Consider the following 19,268-nt stretch of genomic DNA (forward strand, 5'->3'; position numbering starts at 1 on the left):
ATGACGAGTTTATTCATCAGGAGTAGTGACAATTTGGTTTGAATTACAATTTTAGTAAAAACTCAAACATATTCCTAAATTTCAAGATGTTTAAAACATTTTGACATCTAAAGTCGAAATCAAAGGAACAAATAAAAGATTATTATGCGTTGTACCATGCTTCGCTCAATACCATTCTCAAACAATAAATTAATTTTTTTTACGTCTCTTTTAGTTTATATGCAAAAAATGTATATAAAGTATGTATTAAGTTTTAAAATAGGTAAAGTATTACAAAAAATGTATTAACCCTTTCTAGAGCGGTGGGAAGTATGCTTCCCACTAAATTTATCAATCTTTGTATGGAATTATGTAGGTTGGCATAAGTTCTGACAAATTTTTTTAGTAAGTCAGAAACTTAGATGCTTCAGTTCTTTATCTCAGACAAAATGATGTGTCTTGATTTGTTACTTAATTATTAATGAACCAAATTAATTAATTTATCAAATTAAATTTATCTAATAAGCTAAATGAATCCCTTTTCTTATTCTAATTTTAAGCCTTAAAATATTTTAAGATAATATGACTAGAAAAAAAATGGCCCTTTAAAGGGTTAAATAACTAAATAAATGTGATTATTGATATAAAAAATAGTCATTTTATTACAACGCAGTTTCGTATTACACATACTCTATGTTTGACGAGTATACTCGTTACCGCTAAATTTTTGCGACACAATTTAGATACGCATTTTCCGAAGAGAGTTTGTTAACTGGTTATACAATTATCGTTTCAAAAGACTTAACTTTTTCTCAGAGTGACCAGTGAAATTTATAAATTCAGGCGTATGATTATACTAAATATCAAAGTTTTATAACTGTCTTGTGCTTTACAAAATACAAAAAAGCCCCAAAACTACTTTCCATAAAACAGTCTTAATTCTTTGAAATAACCATTAACCTTTCAAAAAGTAAGGTAACTCCCGAACTTTTATCCATTACCACAACATGACTGACATAAACATGCTTCCAATATAAAACAGAAACAAGACATTCAAGCCAAAAATGGTTGGCTGAAAAAAAAATAAAAAAAATTGAACAAAACCATGATCTCCATATCCTTCCAACGATAATAGTCCAATGGATTCATCGAATAAATAGGTTAAGTATTATACTTAAAAGTCATTGTAAAGTTCCACAAAGCCTTAAACACCGGCTGGAGAGCAAGCAGAAAAAATTTCATTTCACTTAACCTGATTGATCTTATTCTAATAATTACCAACCAACGACAAAGAAGGAGGTAATAGAATTTTTTTTCTCCTTCTTTTAATGGTGATTACAGTAATTTTTCTCTGCAGAACCTTGCATAAAAAGTGCCCCGAGCTCAAAAAGCAAGAGCAAAGGGTTTCTCGGAAAGAGAAAAAATTACGACAACGCAGAAAGGACTGAATGAAATTTAAGTAAAGGTACACCATCTCATTTATTTCCTCCTCTTGTCTGTTTCGGTTCCCCAAGTGCAGCGAAGTCTTTGTTGTTCGGAAACCTTAACTTTTTAAAAGTTTGTAACTTAGAAAGGTAGTGTTTTGTCGTAAAAGCGTGCTTTGCCAGAGTTAACGGAAAAGAGCTTTCTATTGTGCTCGGAAAAAAGTATTAAGGGTAAAATTAAAATAAATGTGCGATAGTTTTGTTTGTAGTTTACGAAGCATACAAAGAGAAGGTATGGTAATTTTTATTTAATCCAACCTAGAGATAATGATAAATATACATTTTAGATCTGCCTTAAGTACTTAAAGTATCCATTTTTAATTTGTAAAATTATGCTTATAAATTTCTCCTGAAGTAAGCAAATACGATAGCTCAAAAAATAAAATCAGTAAGATAAGTGACATTTTGCATATTGTTTTACAATCAGAATTGTAAATCTGTATCAAACTCAAAGACACAAGAAACTAGGATGAATCTTACTATGTGACTTTATACCACAAGAAACTAGGATGAATCTTACTATGTGACTTTATACCACAAGAAACTAGGATGAATCTTACTATGTGACTTTATACCAATGCGGCGAACTGTATCCAATTATTTGACTGGTACGCTGCTCCTCTGTACAAAAATAAACGAATAAAGTTGATAAGATCATAGAATTTATATAATAAAATTTGGCATGTAGTTCCTAACACACAAATTGGAAACCAATGTCAAATTTTATACTCTATCCATCAGTCATCCCAGAAGAAGGAAGCATTTTATTGAATGAGTTTGACAGAAGAACTGTTTTTCCATAATAAATATTCACTTTTGCAAATTATAATATTTATTAGCGAATTTAACACCAAACTGAACATATTGTAGAAATTTGCTAATCGAGAAGAGAACATTGACCCTTCTTTTAATTACTTTATAGTATCTGAAGTATTTAATTATTTATTTAATATTCTTAATTATTTTATTCTATTTATAACTCTGCATTATTTTAGATGAATTAAGGATCAGATACTGTTTAAAAGTACCTGCAATCTGTGTGAAAGACCATTTAAAAAACAATATCATATAGATCAGAGGGAGTTTTTTTTTGTACCATGGCTTCTTGGTCCCAAGTGAAACTTCCGTTGCTTTTTTTAAAATTACTTTATGTCATCTAAATGGGTCTTATATTGCTTGAGATAAATGAGAATCTGTATAATTTGAAATAAATGAGAAGTCTTGCGGAATGAAAAATGATTTCATAAAAAAAGAACAATATCAAAGCATCATATAAATCAGGATGTTCTGCACCATGGATCCTTGATCTCAAATCAGACAGCCCCAGTTTTTTCATTATATTATACTATCTGAGAGGATTCTATAGTGTTTGAAATAAATACAAAGTTTGGCATTCACTTGAAGGCTTTTTTTTGTTTATTGAATGAAAAATAATTTTATAAAAAAAAACAAATATCAAATCACTGTATAAATCAAAGTGTCTTGTACCATGATTTTTGACCTCATATGAGACAGACATTTTTTTTATTATTATTTTATGTCATTTTATGTTACTCTCTATAATTTAAGGAAAATGAAAAGTCTAGCATTCCCTTGAAATATTTTTTATATACTACATGCTAGACGATTCTATATGAAACAATATCAAAGTGTCCTATAGATAGGATTTCTTGTACCATAACTTCCTGATTCCAAAAGATTCCCGCTGTTTCTTAATGCTATGCTATATGAATAGATCTGAGATTCGCTTGATAGTATTTTCTGTACATTACTTGAAAGGTGATTATATAGATACACAAAAGATAGTATCAAAAGTTTATATAGATTAAGGCTTTTGGTTCTTTGGCTCCTGATTCCAAGATAGATCACGAAAACGTGACAAGGAAGGATTGAGCAAGATTCTTTAATATTCAATGAAATCAATACATAAATCTAGCCTGATTTTAAATATTTTATTAAGATTTCAAGTATCCGATAAACTGTTTTCTATTTACCAATGTTGCATGCTTGTTTTCCCAATTTTTTCCCCTATTCATGTGAACACTTCAGGTTTTGGATAAATGTTTAAGAAGCTATATTATAAACTGAAAAATAGGCATAGAAAATGTTTTATATGCCACATTTATAGACATTTTTTTTTCCTACATTCGTTTTCATAATCTTGCGGCGTTTCTTTATAAAAATAACGTTGCCAAATATTTCTATTATGGATTTTTTGAGTTTATCATTAATTGTCAATAAGTATCAGTGAAATTTTTAGTAATATGAAAAATAAATTACCAAATATGTTTATTTATTGCATTTCTGGGTATTTTTTTATACATTCGCGCTTGACACTAATTGAATAACATACTGCATAATAGCAAACGATTCATCATGCCCCCCCAAAAAAATTCTACAGACATTAAAGAGAAAGACAATTTAACGATTATACATGAATATCTTGTCATAACAATCGTCTGATGATTTATCATTTCGTCCCTATCTTTGGTTCTATTTAGTCACTTTTATTCTATAACAGAACAGAGCTCGAGGAAAGTCCCTATTTAGTTTCAATGACAATAGTATTTTTATGATGTAATAAAGGTTTGTAAACAAAATACTTGAAAATTATTCCCCGCCTGCTTTCTAACCACTTTTATGGTCAAATGAAGTGAATTCATATGACTACTTCAAATACATATGTAATCTATGCCCATAATTGAACAATGTACGAATGATACAATATTCACACGCCTGTATTATACTATTGCTTTAAGAACTAACACATTTTGCATTACTTTATGAGCAGAAAATAGTCTCTCCGACACTTTCTCACATATTTTTTCACAAATGTACTATATTATTAACCGCATGCCCTTATCCCACCGAGAGGGGGATAGAGGCAACTTAGATATGAGAATGAGAAGCATCTGGAATGGTGGTTGGTTCTTGTCGCTTTGATGGGTGCAGAAATGGTGTGGGGTCGGCTACCCCTACCATTCATGGCGTCATCAGTAGTGGTGGTGGGTTTTAGGACACAACCTTAGTTTTCACCAGTGCTGTCGCAGCATCCGGTCATTCAGACTTTTCCGCGTGCCCCAGGGCGAGTCAGAGTAGTCATTAGTGATAACCGCATGATATTGCGAAACAGCAGTTACAAAAGATTCCATCAGAGTGCCCCCTTTGATGATTAGAGTTTCATTAGGGAGATTAGTATGTATGTGTAATCATTAATTTGGTACTTTCTATCAATTACTGGGATGTGGTTGATAGACAAGCATCAAATAACCGAATGTGTATTTTTGACCGAATGTATTTTTTTTCCCTTCAAACCGATTTAAACCAAAAATTTTCGCAAAACTACAACTGTAGCCATAAGATCACATATCAAATTTCATACATTCGAATCATTACATTTTTGAATTAACACATTTATATTCTCGCAAAAGTTCAGACCAACAGTCAATCCTTTGACGGATTTCTTTCCAAATTTGTAATAACGTATCTATATATGTTAAATCTGTGTACCCAATTGTATCGTTCTAGGTATATTTGTTCAGTAATTATCGTGTTATATTTGGACAGCCAAACAGACAGCCATGCTCAGAATATATTTCCTTTAAAATTTGATAGAAATCTACACATTTGTAATAAAGACAGTATTCCGAATTCATTCGTCAAGTTCAAGATAACGACGATTCTGAGACCGGTATAGCCTAGTTGGTAGGGCACTGGATTTGCGTCATTTGGGTTGCCAGTTCGAACCACGCCGGCCGAAGATTCCCCGCGTGTGTGGAGGCTGACGCGCGTTACATCTGCCGTGGTCACAAAGTCCTTCATGTCAAGAGTAATACCACTGAGGATTCTGGATCAGGGGTGATCGTTCTCTGATTCAGGTCTAAATTACGATCCATGAATGAAATGTATGAATGAAATCTGCCCCGTAAAAAGGGTTGTGACATGTGTGTAGTTAAGTCGTTTTCTTGGTCCTAGATGGCGCTACTGTAAAAAAGAGATGTAACCTTGGCTTAAACCACAATTGACTTCTTAAAGTCAGTGGGCTTGTCTAGGAAAGAGCCATTAGAAACAACAACATAAAGATGATTCTAAAAAAGATTTTCGGACTTGAGGATATCTGAAACGTGAAGATTTATCGAAATCTCGATTTCTAATTTTTCAACGATTACAATGATTTCTCGCTTCTCTTCGTAAACAAGAAAGTAAAAAATAATTCCAGCTTTTGATTGTACTGTGTTATTATTAGATTATTATTTACTAACCGTACTGTAACTGTGCTAAATGACTATTGTTTGATGAAAATGTTTTGAAACTTCCCGCTTGAAGTTGATTCAATGCAATCAACCAATGAGGCGTTACAATCTTATATTCTATCCTCTGTTAATTATGATGTCTTTCAATCAAAATTTTCGGTTCCGTTTCTTGTAAAACTACTGGAGAATGGGTTTTGTCCGGAAGAGGCATGGCTTTGACAGGCATCAATATAGCTTATTCCATTCATGATTTGATGCATTTAATACCCTTGGATTGATTGGATAAACAGTTTTTCCCAGATTAATTTTGCTCTAAAATTTAATATTGGCCTACAGTTTCGTTCTGTATACCAAATAGTTGCATATGTTACTGTCTATGTCTTCTATGTTTACGAATTTCATCTATCACCTTCAGCTTCAGAGTTAGAGTCCTCAAATACACAGCGAAAAATAAACTTTATTCCAATGAAAGTATTTTATTCGAAATTAGATAAATATTCTAGAAATAGACGAAATTTCCAAATTTCATCCATCGAAAACACGAAGAGTCACTAAATTATTTTAAATTATAAAGATGTCATAAATTAATTATTGCAAAATCATAAAAAAGGCACTTTAAGAAAAAAATTCTAGAAATAGACGAAATTTCCAAATAGAAATTTCCAATAGAAATACAATATTCTAGAAATAGACGAAATTTCCAAATAGAAATTTCCAATAGAAATACAATATTCTAGAAATAGACGAAATTTCCAATAGAAATACAATATTCTAGAAATAGACGAAATTTCCAAATAGAAATTTCCAATAGAAATACAATATTCTAGAAATAGACGAAATTTCCAATAGAAATACAATATTCTAGAAATAGACGAAATTTCCAAATAGAAATTTCCAATAGAAATACAATATTCTAGAAATAGACGAAATTTCCAAATTTCATCCATCTAAAACACGAAGAGTCACTAAATACTTTTAAACTATAAAGATGTCATAAATTAATTATTGCAAAATCGTAAAAAAGACACTTTAAGAAAAAAATTATGAACTTTTAGTTCAAAAAGTTTAGTTTAGTTTAGTTTTTGGCTGGACTTAAAATATGCTGTTGATTATATCGCAGAAATAAGTGTACATACACATACCCAAAGAAATTATTTGGGAATGTGAATTAGTTATTAAATAATGAAATTTATTGTTATAAAATACTTAAAAATAATATTTTTAAAAAGTCTATTAAAATTATTTTTAAAAAATTGCAAGGGAATAAAACTGATATTACTGAAATGCTCCTATTTTAAATTTTAAAGTAACATAAAAATGATTTTTATTCAACAATATGTTCCAAGATACCGATGAAAAATCAAATAATTTCGATTAATTTTTAATTAAATATATCATTAAAATTCTGAATTAAAAAACGTTTTTACTGAATATCTACTATTCAATGAGAAACTACATATCTTAATTAGCTCGTTATGGTCCAAAGGTTTGCTCTGTATATCATTTTGAACGATTTTTTCTATCATGCATGTCAAATCACGAATGCTAATTTGCAGATAGTATGCCATCCCTAAAATATTTTCATATTAAAAATAGATTCAAAAGTTATAATAAGTTGAGATAAAAAAGAACTTTATTTGAGTGCCAGATAGTCTGCATGCAAAATTTCGCAATAAATTGTTGTTATGTGGAAATCGCAGAGCATCAGAAAAATGTACTTCTTTAAGTCTATATTGCGTCATCTTTCCTTTTATGTCAACAGATATAAGATTCGTTTCATGTCGTTTATGATAACTCTTATTTCTTGTATTTCGTTTATGACAATTTGCCAGAACGCTGAAAAGTGTTTCCTGTTTAACTGTTAAATTATATTATCAATTTAATCTTCTAAAGATTTCATTTCTAATTTGATAAATCATTTATTATCACGTGGCAAAGTGTTGTCTTGGGAAGTTCGTCCGTGAGGTCTACAAATACGAATGGCGACAGATAAAGATATATAATGCCTTTAAACTAGAATGTGAAGTGGATACTTCTCGAAAAGTTTCCATTTGAAATATTTAATTTTAAAGTTTTATGCAAAAAAATGTTTAAAAAAGAATCACAATTTTTTTTTAAAAATAGATGATTGTATATCACTGAAGGTACTAAAAAAGACGTTATTTTGAAAGTTTCACTTAAAGTAATGCTGAGATATGCTTCTTGAAATAGATAGTTAAGAAAAAAATGTGGGGAGAACAGTGGGGAGTTGTTAATGAAAACAAATTGTTAACAAATTATTTGTTAATGTTATTGTTATTTGTTAATGAAAATAAACAAGTGGCCAAAATTATATCTGCATTCAACTATTTGGTTAGTATTTTTAAATGATTTGATGAATGAAATGGCAACACCTTGCACTTCGTTTGATAAAAATTCGTGGTTAAGGAATAGGCTCGCCAAATATTCTTTTTGTTTAATATAATAAATTAGAACCTGCCGCTGCCAATAGCAATTTATAATACACTGTGTTTTGATTGGAAACATAATATATTACATAAGATTTTTTTTTTGATTGAGTTAGAAGTAAAGGAAAATTCAGTACTGAAGTATAAAGTCACTTACATTAAAACAATTTTGTAGAAAATATTAAGTCAAGTAAGTAAGTCATAAAAAATTAATTCGAACATATTAAAATAATTAAGTATCAGTATTCATATATAAGAGAAAAACGGTTCTGATTTCAGCAACAAAAAATTGATACTAAATGATTTAGAAATGTCTTAATTTTTTAAGATAATAAAATGCCAAACAACAGAATCAATGGAAGAAAAACAGTAAAAAAAATTTTAGTGCAGCCAGAAATTAAAAGAATTATTGAATACAATAATATATTTAGGATTCAATTATAATGTTAGGGATCTTGGATTTATTTATTGTATTCTGAACCCAAGTATGAGTAATTTGTTACACAAAATTCAAATGACTAATCTATTTCATAAGGGTCTTATTATTTTGTTATATTAAGGTAAAATAAAATGTGGTATTAGAACATTTTCCCTGCTGGGGTTTTTTTCAAACTAGCTAAGCAGTAAAATCTATTTAGTAGATCGTAGAAAGGACGCACGAAAACTCTGTGTTAGCATATTTTTCGATAAACATAACCTAATTAATTTAGGCAAATACATCATTATAAATATACTTTTTAATGAAATTTCCTAATCATATTGTTAAATTTTTATGCTAATAGATTTAGACAATATTAGTTATTTAATTTTTTTTAAAAAAATCTAAATTTTATATTATTGTAAAATGCATAATAATAATCACAAAAAAATTTGCAAATACCATTCTTAAAATATGAATGATATGTACAAAGATTTTCTCATTTTTTAATTCTTATCTTGGACTATATAATCATTAAAATCACTCCTTCTAACTGGATGTATCAGTTCATTACAAAAGACATATACAAAAGCTATTTTTAATTTAAATCAGGCTTAATTTAGTATTGTTCTTAATTCTTTTTTTTTTCTTTTTCGTTCGTTTTTCCCCTGAAAAACTTTCTGTTCAAAAATATTTTTAATTTTTTTTTTTTTTTTACTTTATTGATTTTAATCTTTGCACTATTAGAATTTCCAAAGTAATTCAATCATAGTGAACTGCATTTCTAACCATAACGTTTTTCAAAAAAAAACAGACCTGGTATTTGCGTGTTTGTGGAAATGTCTTATTCCCACACCATTTGTCCTGTCAATTACTAATTACCCTCTTGTAGAATCAGAAGAGTCGGTGTCAACAGATATAAAAATAGTCTCAATGGTGAAAAAAAATGGTTTAAATTCTTATTTATTCTGAAAAAAAAAGATTGTTGTGTTGGAAGCTCAGAATAAGTGATGTTCTATACTGTTGTAAAAGAAATTTTTAACAGTGTATTATTGAATGGAATGACCACGGGTGATATACCAAGGGCCATAAAAGGATATACATTGAAAAGCTCAGCTACATTTCGCGGAAACGCCGCATCAAAATAAAATTGGTATTAATAAAAAAAAATTTTTTATCCTTAAGATATTAATGTTATTGATATATCAGAAATAATGAAGTCATTGTATAAAATAAAATTCGTACCAATTTTTAATGTGAAAGTCGTGTAAAAATAACTCGTGTGTTTCGATATTCTTGAGAAAAAACATTGACATTTTGATCAATTTTTAATTAAAAATCAAATTAAAATTTTAAAATGCCCTTTCTTAGTGAGTACTACTACTCAAGAAATAACTATGTACCAAATTTGGTAGCACTAGGTTCAACCGTCTGCCTTATATCGACTTTAGAAAGATGTTTTTTTTTTTTTTTTCATTATGAATGTCCTATCACACATATCACACGACGCAATTTAAAGATAATCTACCAACCGTGAACACGACCATGTTGATACAATAAAGCAAAGATAAAAGTCAATCTTTATCTGCAGTCATTAATAATTCAGGGAAGGAAATGTTAAAAACTGTTCCTTTTTGAGACATTTCTCTCTAATTTATTATCAAAAAAGGAGACAAACTAAAAATCTTATAGGAACATTCTTTCAGTAAAATAATATATTCCCTCACAACTATCACTATGTCTTTCGTCTGCGGATTTGATATCCTACATGGGTGTCTTCAGCAGAAATTCACCCGACAATGTTAAGAATTTATCCCCTTCCTTAACAGAATGAATAATTCGCCAGACGAAAACGTGGCGAGCTTAACAATCAAATACATTCGCAGTTACAATCCAAGGATGGAAACTCTTTTATTCTATTGTGCGGGTCTTCACAGGAAATGAAAGGATATTTAAGATTCTTTCGCATATAAAAAGGTTTCTTTTTGTCAAGGCAGATTTCTATTTGTAGCGTGGAAAAACGTAGCATAAAAATTCACAAATGGATAAAATTATGCATACATCAACCATATTTTTTTGAACTTTGAATATGTGCGGGAGTTATGGCGTTGAATAAAATCCAAATAAATAAAATAAGTGGAATTTCAAAATTAGATGTTTATCATGAAAAAGTTTAAATAACAGCAAGAGGTTAAAAAACATAGCTGACACAATTTGAATTCGTCATTACCGGGAATTTTTTTTATTAGTTTTCCTTGTGCTGTTAATTAATTCATATTGTTCATTTACAGAAACAATATTACATAACAGCATTTATTGTAACGATGTGCAATATGTAGTAAAATTTGGAAATAAATGGAATAAGATTTTTTTTAACTATACTCTTTATTTTTCCAGTTTGAATTATTTGCTGAGAAACAAAACTTTGGAAGATCTGAAATATTTAATTCATAGCTGACACATTTTGAATTCTTCTTTACCGGAATTTTTTTATTAATTTTCCTTGATCTGATTAATTAATTCATATTGTTTATTTACAGTAACCATATTACATAACAGCATTATTTGTAACGATTTGTAATATATAGTAAAATTTGGAAATAACTGGAATAAGATTTTTTTAAAAATATACTCTTTATTTTTCCAGTTTGGATTATTTGCTGAGAAACAAAACTTTGGAAGATCTGAAATATTTAATTCATAGCTGACACATTTTGAATTCTTCTTTACGGAATTTTTTTATTAGTTTTCCTTATGCTGATTAATTAATTCATATTGTTCATTTACAGTAACAATATTACACACCGATATTTTCTGTATAATAAAATTTGGAAAGAAATGGAATTAGATTCTTCTTTAAAAAAAACTCATGATTTTTCGATTTGAATTATTTGCTGATAAATAAAAATCGGGACGGTTTTTAATTCAAATTGGGATAAATCCAACAGATCATTTTAATAAACTCCGCCATTTATAAATATGTAGATACATTTTAATGGCTTATCTTGTTTTTGTAAATTCAAAAAAATTTCAAATGAATGAATTATAAAATTATAATCAGAATCATTTTTAGAAAAATATAATAAATATTTTATTAATAAAAATTTAAGATATTTCACTCATAAAAATTGAAAAGTCTTAATATCTATATTTCAGATAAGTGCCTAGGTTCGGAATGTATATTTTTGAAGAAAAAAAAGTTCGAAAGTAGTTGTATTTTTGAATATTTACATAAAAAATAGTGAACAAAAAGCTATGGAGCCAAACTATAACGGTTAAGTGACAAAGGTTTTATTAAAAATTGGAAAAAAAAGGGCTTTTTTGGCTAAAAAGATGTATAAAGCAAAAATCTACTAGTTTTGAGCTTTATCAAATGATTGGCTTAAAATTATGCAGATAGCTTAAGAAATATATTATCTAGTTCCTGAACTAAAAAAATAAGTTGTATTCCTATCCAATCTTTAAATATTGGGATTCGACTGATAAATAACACGAAAGTTTCAATTTTTTTTCACATTATGAAGATCTAAAACAACGATTATTAGATTAATTTAAATTAATAGATTACTTATTGTTTAGTTCAGGATCTGCAGAACGTATTGAGACACTATTATGCCAAATTTGAACAAAAATTACGCATTACTTCTTCCAAAGATTAGAATTTGTGGTATTAGAATTTAAAGGTACAAAAATGGTATTAAAATTATGTAAATGTAAATATAAAAATCAGTGTAATTTTTCAAAAAATAGACTTAGAAACAAAATACTAACGATCTTATAAAGACATCTATTCAAACATCAAGAATATGAAATTTAAAAAAATTCGTAATTTTGCAAAAATAAACAATCGACTTTTTATCGTCTTCACCTACTTTAAAATTTAATAATTCTGAATTTTCTATAACACAAATATATTAAATATTAATGCAAATAATTTAGTTCCCAATGTCATTGTCTAAAGATATAGCATAGATTTTCTTTTTCTTTTTTTAATGCTGATAATAAAATACTTCAAAAGATTTTTTTAGCGCATTTCTGTATTTCGTTCGTATTTTTGTAATCAAGAAGTAAGTTTCAAAGAGAAGTTTTCCTTTTTAAGACTATGAATTAGTATTCGCACAATAGCTATATTTATTTAAATAGCTATGGCAGCATTGGTAAAAGCACGCGGTATTTTATTTGTCAATTTATAAGTAAATCTTTACACTCTTCTATAATAGTTTAAATTAAAATTTAAGCAACACAAGTCGGAGTTTTTTAATTTTATTAAAATTCAAATCAAGAAAATGCTTTAATAGTTTAATGTTGTTAAATAATTAATATTTTATAATAATAATTTAAAGATAATATAAATAATTGATAGAAAACAATAACTGAAATAAAGATATTTTTATTATAAGTATATAATAATTTATTTCAGTTATAATTTTACGACTTCAGGCAAGAATAATATAGTAATTATTTTAAGAAATTAAAAGAGAATTTCCCAAAAGGGATAAAAAAAATGTTTTTCTTATTAATCATCAGAGATAAACTGCAGAAATACTTTTAAATAATGTCATAAATTTACAAATTGATTAATTAATAATAATTTTTATTTTCTTTTAAATATTATGTTGAAACGTGCTATTTGCATTAAAAAATAAACTTTTTAAAAGGTTAAAAATGACATATTGTTAATAGAAATAAATAAATAAAAAATCGACTTTTTTTATAAGAAATGCTAATTGTTATTAATTAAAAACAAAAATTTTAGCATAGTTTTTCAATATGATAAAAAGTAATTCCGTAAAACGCTTATGAAAGAATTTATTTTAAGTTAAAGTATAGTTATAATAAATACTTATAATAAAATAATAGTGAATGATTCAGCAAGTGCATTTCAAATACTTTCAAACCATATTAAATAAATGATTTAATAAGGTTTATGTTAATAATGATATATTAAAAAGAGATTCTTGAATATATTTTGAGTGTAAAAAATCACATTGTGTTGATTGTAATGTTTTAAACAGTATAATTTTTAGTTTTTAAAACATATTTAAAAATTCATTATAGTTTTAAAGCATCGCTAAAGTATATTCAATATCAGTTTTTGAAGTTAAAACATACACATGAATATAAACATATTTGAAAGGAAATGAAGGACCTAATAATTGTTGTGGAACTTTAGTGTTACTAGAAATATTTTAATTCGCAGGAAAGTTGAACGTATTGGAAAATAATTCTTAGAATTTTTAATATCTTGAGAAAATTATCTTACTATTATTCACGTAAAATAATGAGCTATAATAAAGTTTTCTATTTTTAAATGCATTAAAAATCGAGTTCTTCTAAGTACATTACAAGACGAGAAAGTGAAGTACACAAGAAATGATACAAGGATGAATAAGAAATTGCAAACATTTCAGATTTTGCATTTTACTTAGATGAATTTTTCGATATGCATAATTTTATTTGATATCTGAAAGGTAATATTTAAAAGTTTAAGTATTTTCATACTTTTGATTATTACTATGCCACAACTTATGTATTATCGCTAGAAATGTATTGTTGTAAATTTGCTCTTCATATAGAAATTTCACAAAAATAATTACACTTTGTAATAAATAACGATTCAAAACTTAAAATAATCATTAAAGTTATTCCACAATAACTATTAAAAAATATTCCATATTATTTTAGAATTTAATTGAATTAAAATTGTTATTTATCAGCATTTATCTAATTTTTTTCAAAAAATATGTAAAAAAAATGAAAACTTTAAATCTACATTACGCAGTAATCCATATTTGTATTTTTGCTGTTTAAGAGTTACTTTAAAAATTATCAACTCATTAATAGAATAATATACTTATTAAACATATAACAAGTAGAAAAAATTTTAACAAATAATTTCTTATAAAACCACTCTCATTTTTAAGTTAAATTGTCATCAATTTGGATTTAATTTCAAATTAAATTTAATTAAGGTAAATTAATTTTTCATCAATTTTTGCACTCATTAATAATTAGCATTAGTACAATTCACTGCAGTTAATATATACTTTTTAAATTTATCTTTCCCTAAAAAATGAAAATATATAGTCTTATTTATTAGCTGATTTTTTAAAATAAGAATTCTTAATCGGTGAAATCAATTTAAGTTGATAGTGTAAATGAAAACATAGACTAATTGTATTTAATCTAATGAATAATTATAATTGGTAAAAAACAATGTAAAACGAATAGAATTTCAGTTATCATATCTTAAAAAATCCAATTTTCACAGACAATTGTATAAAAAGATTGTGTACCTTTTTTTTATCTTAGATTGCAATTTCTTTTTCTTTTTTACACATAATTACATAAAATTATTTTTTAGTTGACTAGTTTTGTAATTTGTTTGTTAATAATGCGTAAAATGGACTGAATAAAAAATTGTATTTCGCTAGTGTTTTATTGCGTATTATAAAACCATCGCCTTATAGTTGTTATAATTTTGATGGAATTGTAAATTCTGTTCTTATAATTTCAAATAATATTCGAAATTATGAGAAGAATTGTTATAATTATGAATCGTTAGAAGAATAGATAATAAATTAGAAAATTGATATGATAGAATTGTTATATTCAGAATTATGAGAAGAATTGTCCGTAATTGTTAAGTGTAGGATAACTTTTTATACGAGATTATTTGTTAGTCAAATGAAGAAAAAGTATCATCATGCTTCTTCTTTAGTATTATTTGTAAATCTGATAAACAGCTTCATAAACAGGCTAAATAGTTATAAATATTCTTACGAGGTAAGTTTATATTAAGGTAAGTTATGTAGTATTTCAAATTCTTAAAATTACATTACATAATAAATGCCTCTACAAAAATATGCTGCAAATGATAATATAAAGTGCAGAATTTACTAATAAAACTCGTCGTTCAAGCATTCAATTTCTTTCGTAAAAATTTTCTATAAATGCTAAACAATAGATTTAATTTATAGTTTAAACATCAGTATTAAAATTTGTTTTTATAAAATGGCATTCATATTAATTGCAATTAAAAATTTAATCATGAATATTCAAGGTATACATACATATATAAGCATTTTAAACAGATCTTTTGTAATGAAGATTATTTGAAGACAAAATATGTAAATTTAACAAATGCAATACTATCCGGCAATTGTATTTAACAGTAGAATCCGCCAACGGTTGATGATTTGAATGTATTAAAATTCTATACAATTACATAATTGAATTTTGATTATTATTACATGAATAAAGGCTCGCATTTGCAAACTGATTTAAAATATAAAATTTGCTATACAAAAGTGAAACGACACTAAAATGTTTCAAACTAGATTACTAATTTCTATTACTTCGTTATTGGAAAAAGAATTTTTTTTTTCAATTAGCAGACAATTTTATGAAAACAATTGTATTTTAATTTCTTTATTTTAATTGCTTTTAAACGTATATATTTCATTTCCCTTTTTATGCCTACATATATAATGAAATATTTTATTCAAATATTGCATAATTATCAAAAATTATTGAAGAAATTTTTATGTTATAATAAAACCTATTCTGTTCTTTCTAAACGAATTTGCCACAAGTTTTAGAGAATCAACAAAGTCACTCAAAAAATATTAAATAATTCATTTATAGTTGAAGGTTATCCAAACATAAAATTCATCTTTAGATATATGAAATATAAGCTATAAGAATAATAAGTACTTACAATTTTGCTGTTGCAGGGCTGAGGTCACTTGGCACAGAGGTCAATGTCCGATTTGAACAGTCTGCCTGGACAGCAAACTCGGGTCCAACACACTCACAGAACACAGAACAAGGTACTTGATCATAAGAAGGAGAAGATGGGTCTTCGGTTCCGAACTCGGAACACATGGTGATGGAACAAATGGAAAATAATATCAAAGCACAACTAAAAACGAATGAAAATATTCTTGAATAATGTGCTTTGGAACTTCTACGACGCCACAGAGTGGACTTCGTCATTGCAGAATGGTTTTGGTTGATTTTAGGGCAGGGTTCAAGATGTCGGCATGTCTCTGAACGAAGAACTAAATGAAGTTCTGGACTTCTCGCCAATATTTCTGAAATTTGTATTCGGGACAAGTAGATATTTCTGAAGAGGTTCTAATGAAAACTTCATGAAAAATCATTTTCAATAATTTTACTTATTTTTTACCCGCATAATATTCGTATATGACATATGTTTTACTGAGCAAGAAATCAACCAGTGTTATTTATAATCAGAAAAAGCATTAATTACTCTGCTTTATTTTCTCTAACAAATTCTTATTGTATTGTAAAACTGAAACTAAGAAAAATATAATATAAAATCAGCTTTAAATATTTCGATTATCAAGAAACAATAACAAATTTTTGCAAGAAACTTCTTTTATATTTTAAAATTTGACATATTGATAACAAGACTTTCACTTTCTCTTATATGTTTAATGGTCTTCGCTAACTTAATAATATTGATATCAAGAAAACTAATTTTGGAAAGCTAAAGTGACAAATTTAATTATTTCCGACGTAAATTGTTTGAAAATATTATATAATTCCAAATAATTTTCATTTTCTCACATTTTCAAAGAATTGTCAATTATATTCTTCAGATCAAAATTCAACAGTGCTTTGATTCACAATTTTTTTTCTTATTCTTAAAAAAATGAATTGTCATCTCTTAAAAGTTATGAAATGTTGCACAATAGATAGAATTCATCTTTAGGTGAACATCTAGAAAATCTGCAATTTTTTTTGACAACATTTATAAAATTCATAAAAGTTGTCCAGTCCATATTTTGAACTTTCACATGACAGTTATTTTAAGCCATACTGAACGAGGAAATGAAAACATACCTGTCTTTATGCATGTTCAAAATACGGCACACGTACATAAGAAAAATTCAAATAGAAAAAAAGAACATAACACGATGAACGTGATCTAATTCCCAAACTTAAAACACCATTCAGTCACTGTTCAAGCAAAGTGCGTCTGGTTGAAACTTAAAAGGAACGCCGCAAAAGCAGACGATTTTCTGCCGCACCGCCGCTGAAATCGGAACACCACCGAGCTCACACCACGTGCATTCTTCATTCTATTAAGTCGTCTGCAAGATAATACTAGAACATTCAACTTGTTCAATTAGTTGACAGAACCTTTGATTTCCATCTCTTAAATCCGTGGTCACAGTTAATCTACATTAAGCAAACTATTGGGTAGAGCAAAACTTTTGTGTTCTTAAGAGAAGAAAAGAAAGTTTGAAATCAGACGATTTTTTTTAGCTAATATGGAACCCGAAATGGAAGTGAAAAGAGATGTGGTAGATAGAATAGAAGTTCTGATTATGTGGTTATGTGAGTGTTCTCTGGGATAGGTAGGCGCTGCCATACACCCTGAGGCTGCAGGCCACCGTAACGTGTTGCCAACTCTTCCAGTTTCGTCGGAGCGAGTGCCACCTCAAAACACGATCTCGTAATAATTCGAAGGGTTACCTAAGAGCCCACCGTTTTGTCGCCAACGGACTCGTTAAAAGCGCGCCAAAGAGGCGAAAATGCTAGCGAAAAGAAAACAAGTAATAAGTTGAACGACAGCAGAAAAAAACAGCAGACGATTCTTCAGCAGAAAGAAAGATAACCGAATTTGGGTCGAAGAGAGAAAATATATATTAAAAAAAATGTGAATGAAATGAGTAGAATTGAAGTGAAGGGAAAACTCGAGTAAATGACTCACTTGGGCGAAGTTCTGGATTAAAAAATAAAAAGTATAGGATAAAAGAAACTGAAATGAATCAGCAGCAATGGGTTCTCTCTTTTGAAATTGTTTAAAAATATAAAGCAAAAATTCGAAAAAGTTTGAATGGAAGATCTTTTTTCCCCGCTTCCTCCGGAGACGTTCATCAATGATATATAAATAAAAGTTATCCAAATATTTTGAATTTGTTTTTATAAATCTGTCAGTGGCAATAGTGATAAACAAAACTAAATGATCGATCGTTCAATTCCAGGTAATATTTTAGATTCAAAAGTATTTCAATTCATAAAATCGAAAAATTACTTTTATTATTATTAAGAAAAATGAGATTTGTTTATTTAATGGCAAAATATTTTTTTTCTTTGTAAACGATTTAATTCGTATATCGCTTAGTAAACGAATTAAAACGAATAAAAATAATTCTACTTTTCAAGAGCTATTAATTTCTCTTTTGGAATGTAAAATAACTTTTTTTGCTCTTTCGTTTATAATTTTAAATAATTATAGACTTTTTTATGGTAATTGTTTTCATTTACCGTTTATATATAATTGAAAGGAACTTAATGAAAAGAAAAACAAGTTAATGTATATTTATTATTTTAAAATGTTAATTTCAGCAAGAGGAAAATCAAACGTATGCAATATAGATTGCACATGTATTGATATGCACTATTTTTCTGTAATAGAGATGACATTTAAAATAACAAGAATATACATTAACTCATTTTTCTGTTGACAAAATAACTTCTAATACTATACCGACGATATGTTTAATGGATAAAATTAAGGGTTTTCTTTCAGATTTATTAAAGAATATATGTCTTGAACTAGATTTTTATCTTTAATTGGAAAGTCAATAAAAATGTAATTAGTAGATAATTCTAAACTTTTCCTTTATAAAGTAATTTCAAAATGTTTCAT

At 27.5% G+C, this 19,268-nt stretch overlaps 1 protein-coding gene across 1 annotated transcript in view; it reads right to left on the bottom strand.

Moving 5' to 3' along the window:
• LOC129972498 (leucine-rich repeat-containing G-protein coupled receptor 5-like) overlaps nt 1-16,876 on the bottom strand; it is a 298,104-nt gene extending 281,228 nt beyond the window's left edge. The window contains exon 1 of the mRNA XM_056086650.1: nt 16,302-16,876. Within this exon, the coding sequence (XP_055942625.1) occupies nt 16,302-16,579 (278 nt within the window). The 5' untranslated portion in view covers nt 16,580-16,876. The remainder of the gene's footprint in view (nt 1-16,301) is intronic.
• Between the last annotated feature and the right edge of the window lie 2,392 nt (nt 16,877-19,268).

Source organism: Argiope bruennichi, chromosome 6 (assembly GCF_947563725.1).
Source record: "Argiope bruennichi chromosome 6, qqArgBrue1.1, whole genome shotgun sequence".
Lineage (NCBI taxonomy): Eukaryota > Metazoa > Arthropoda > Arachnida > Araneae > Araneidae > Argiope > Argiope bruennichi.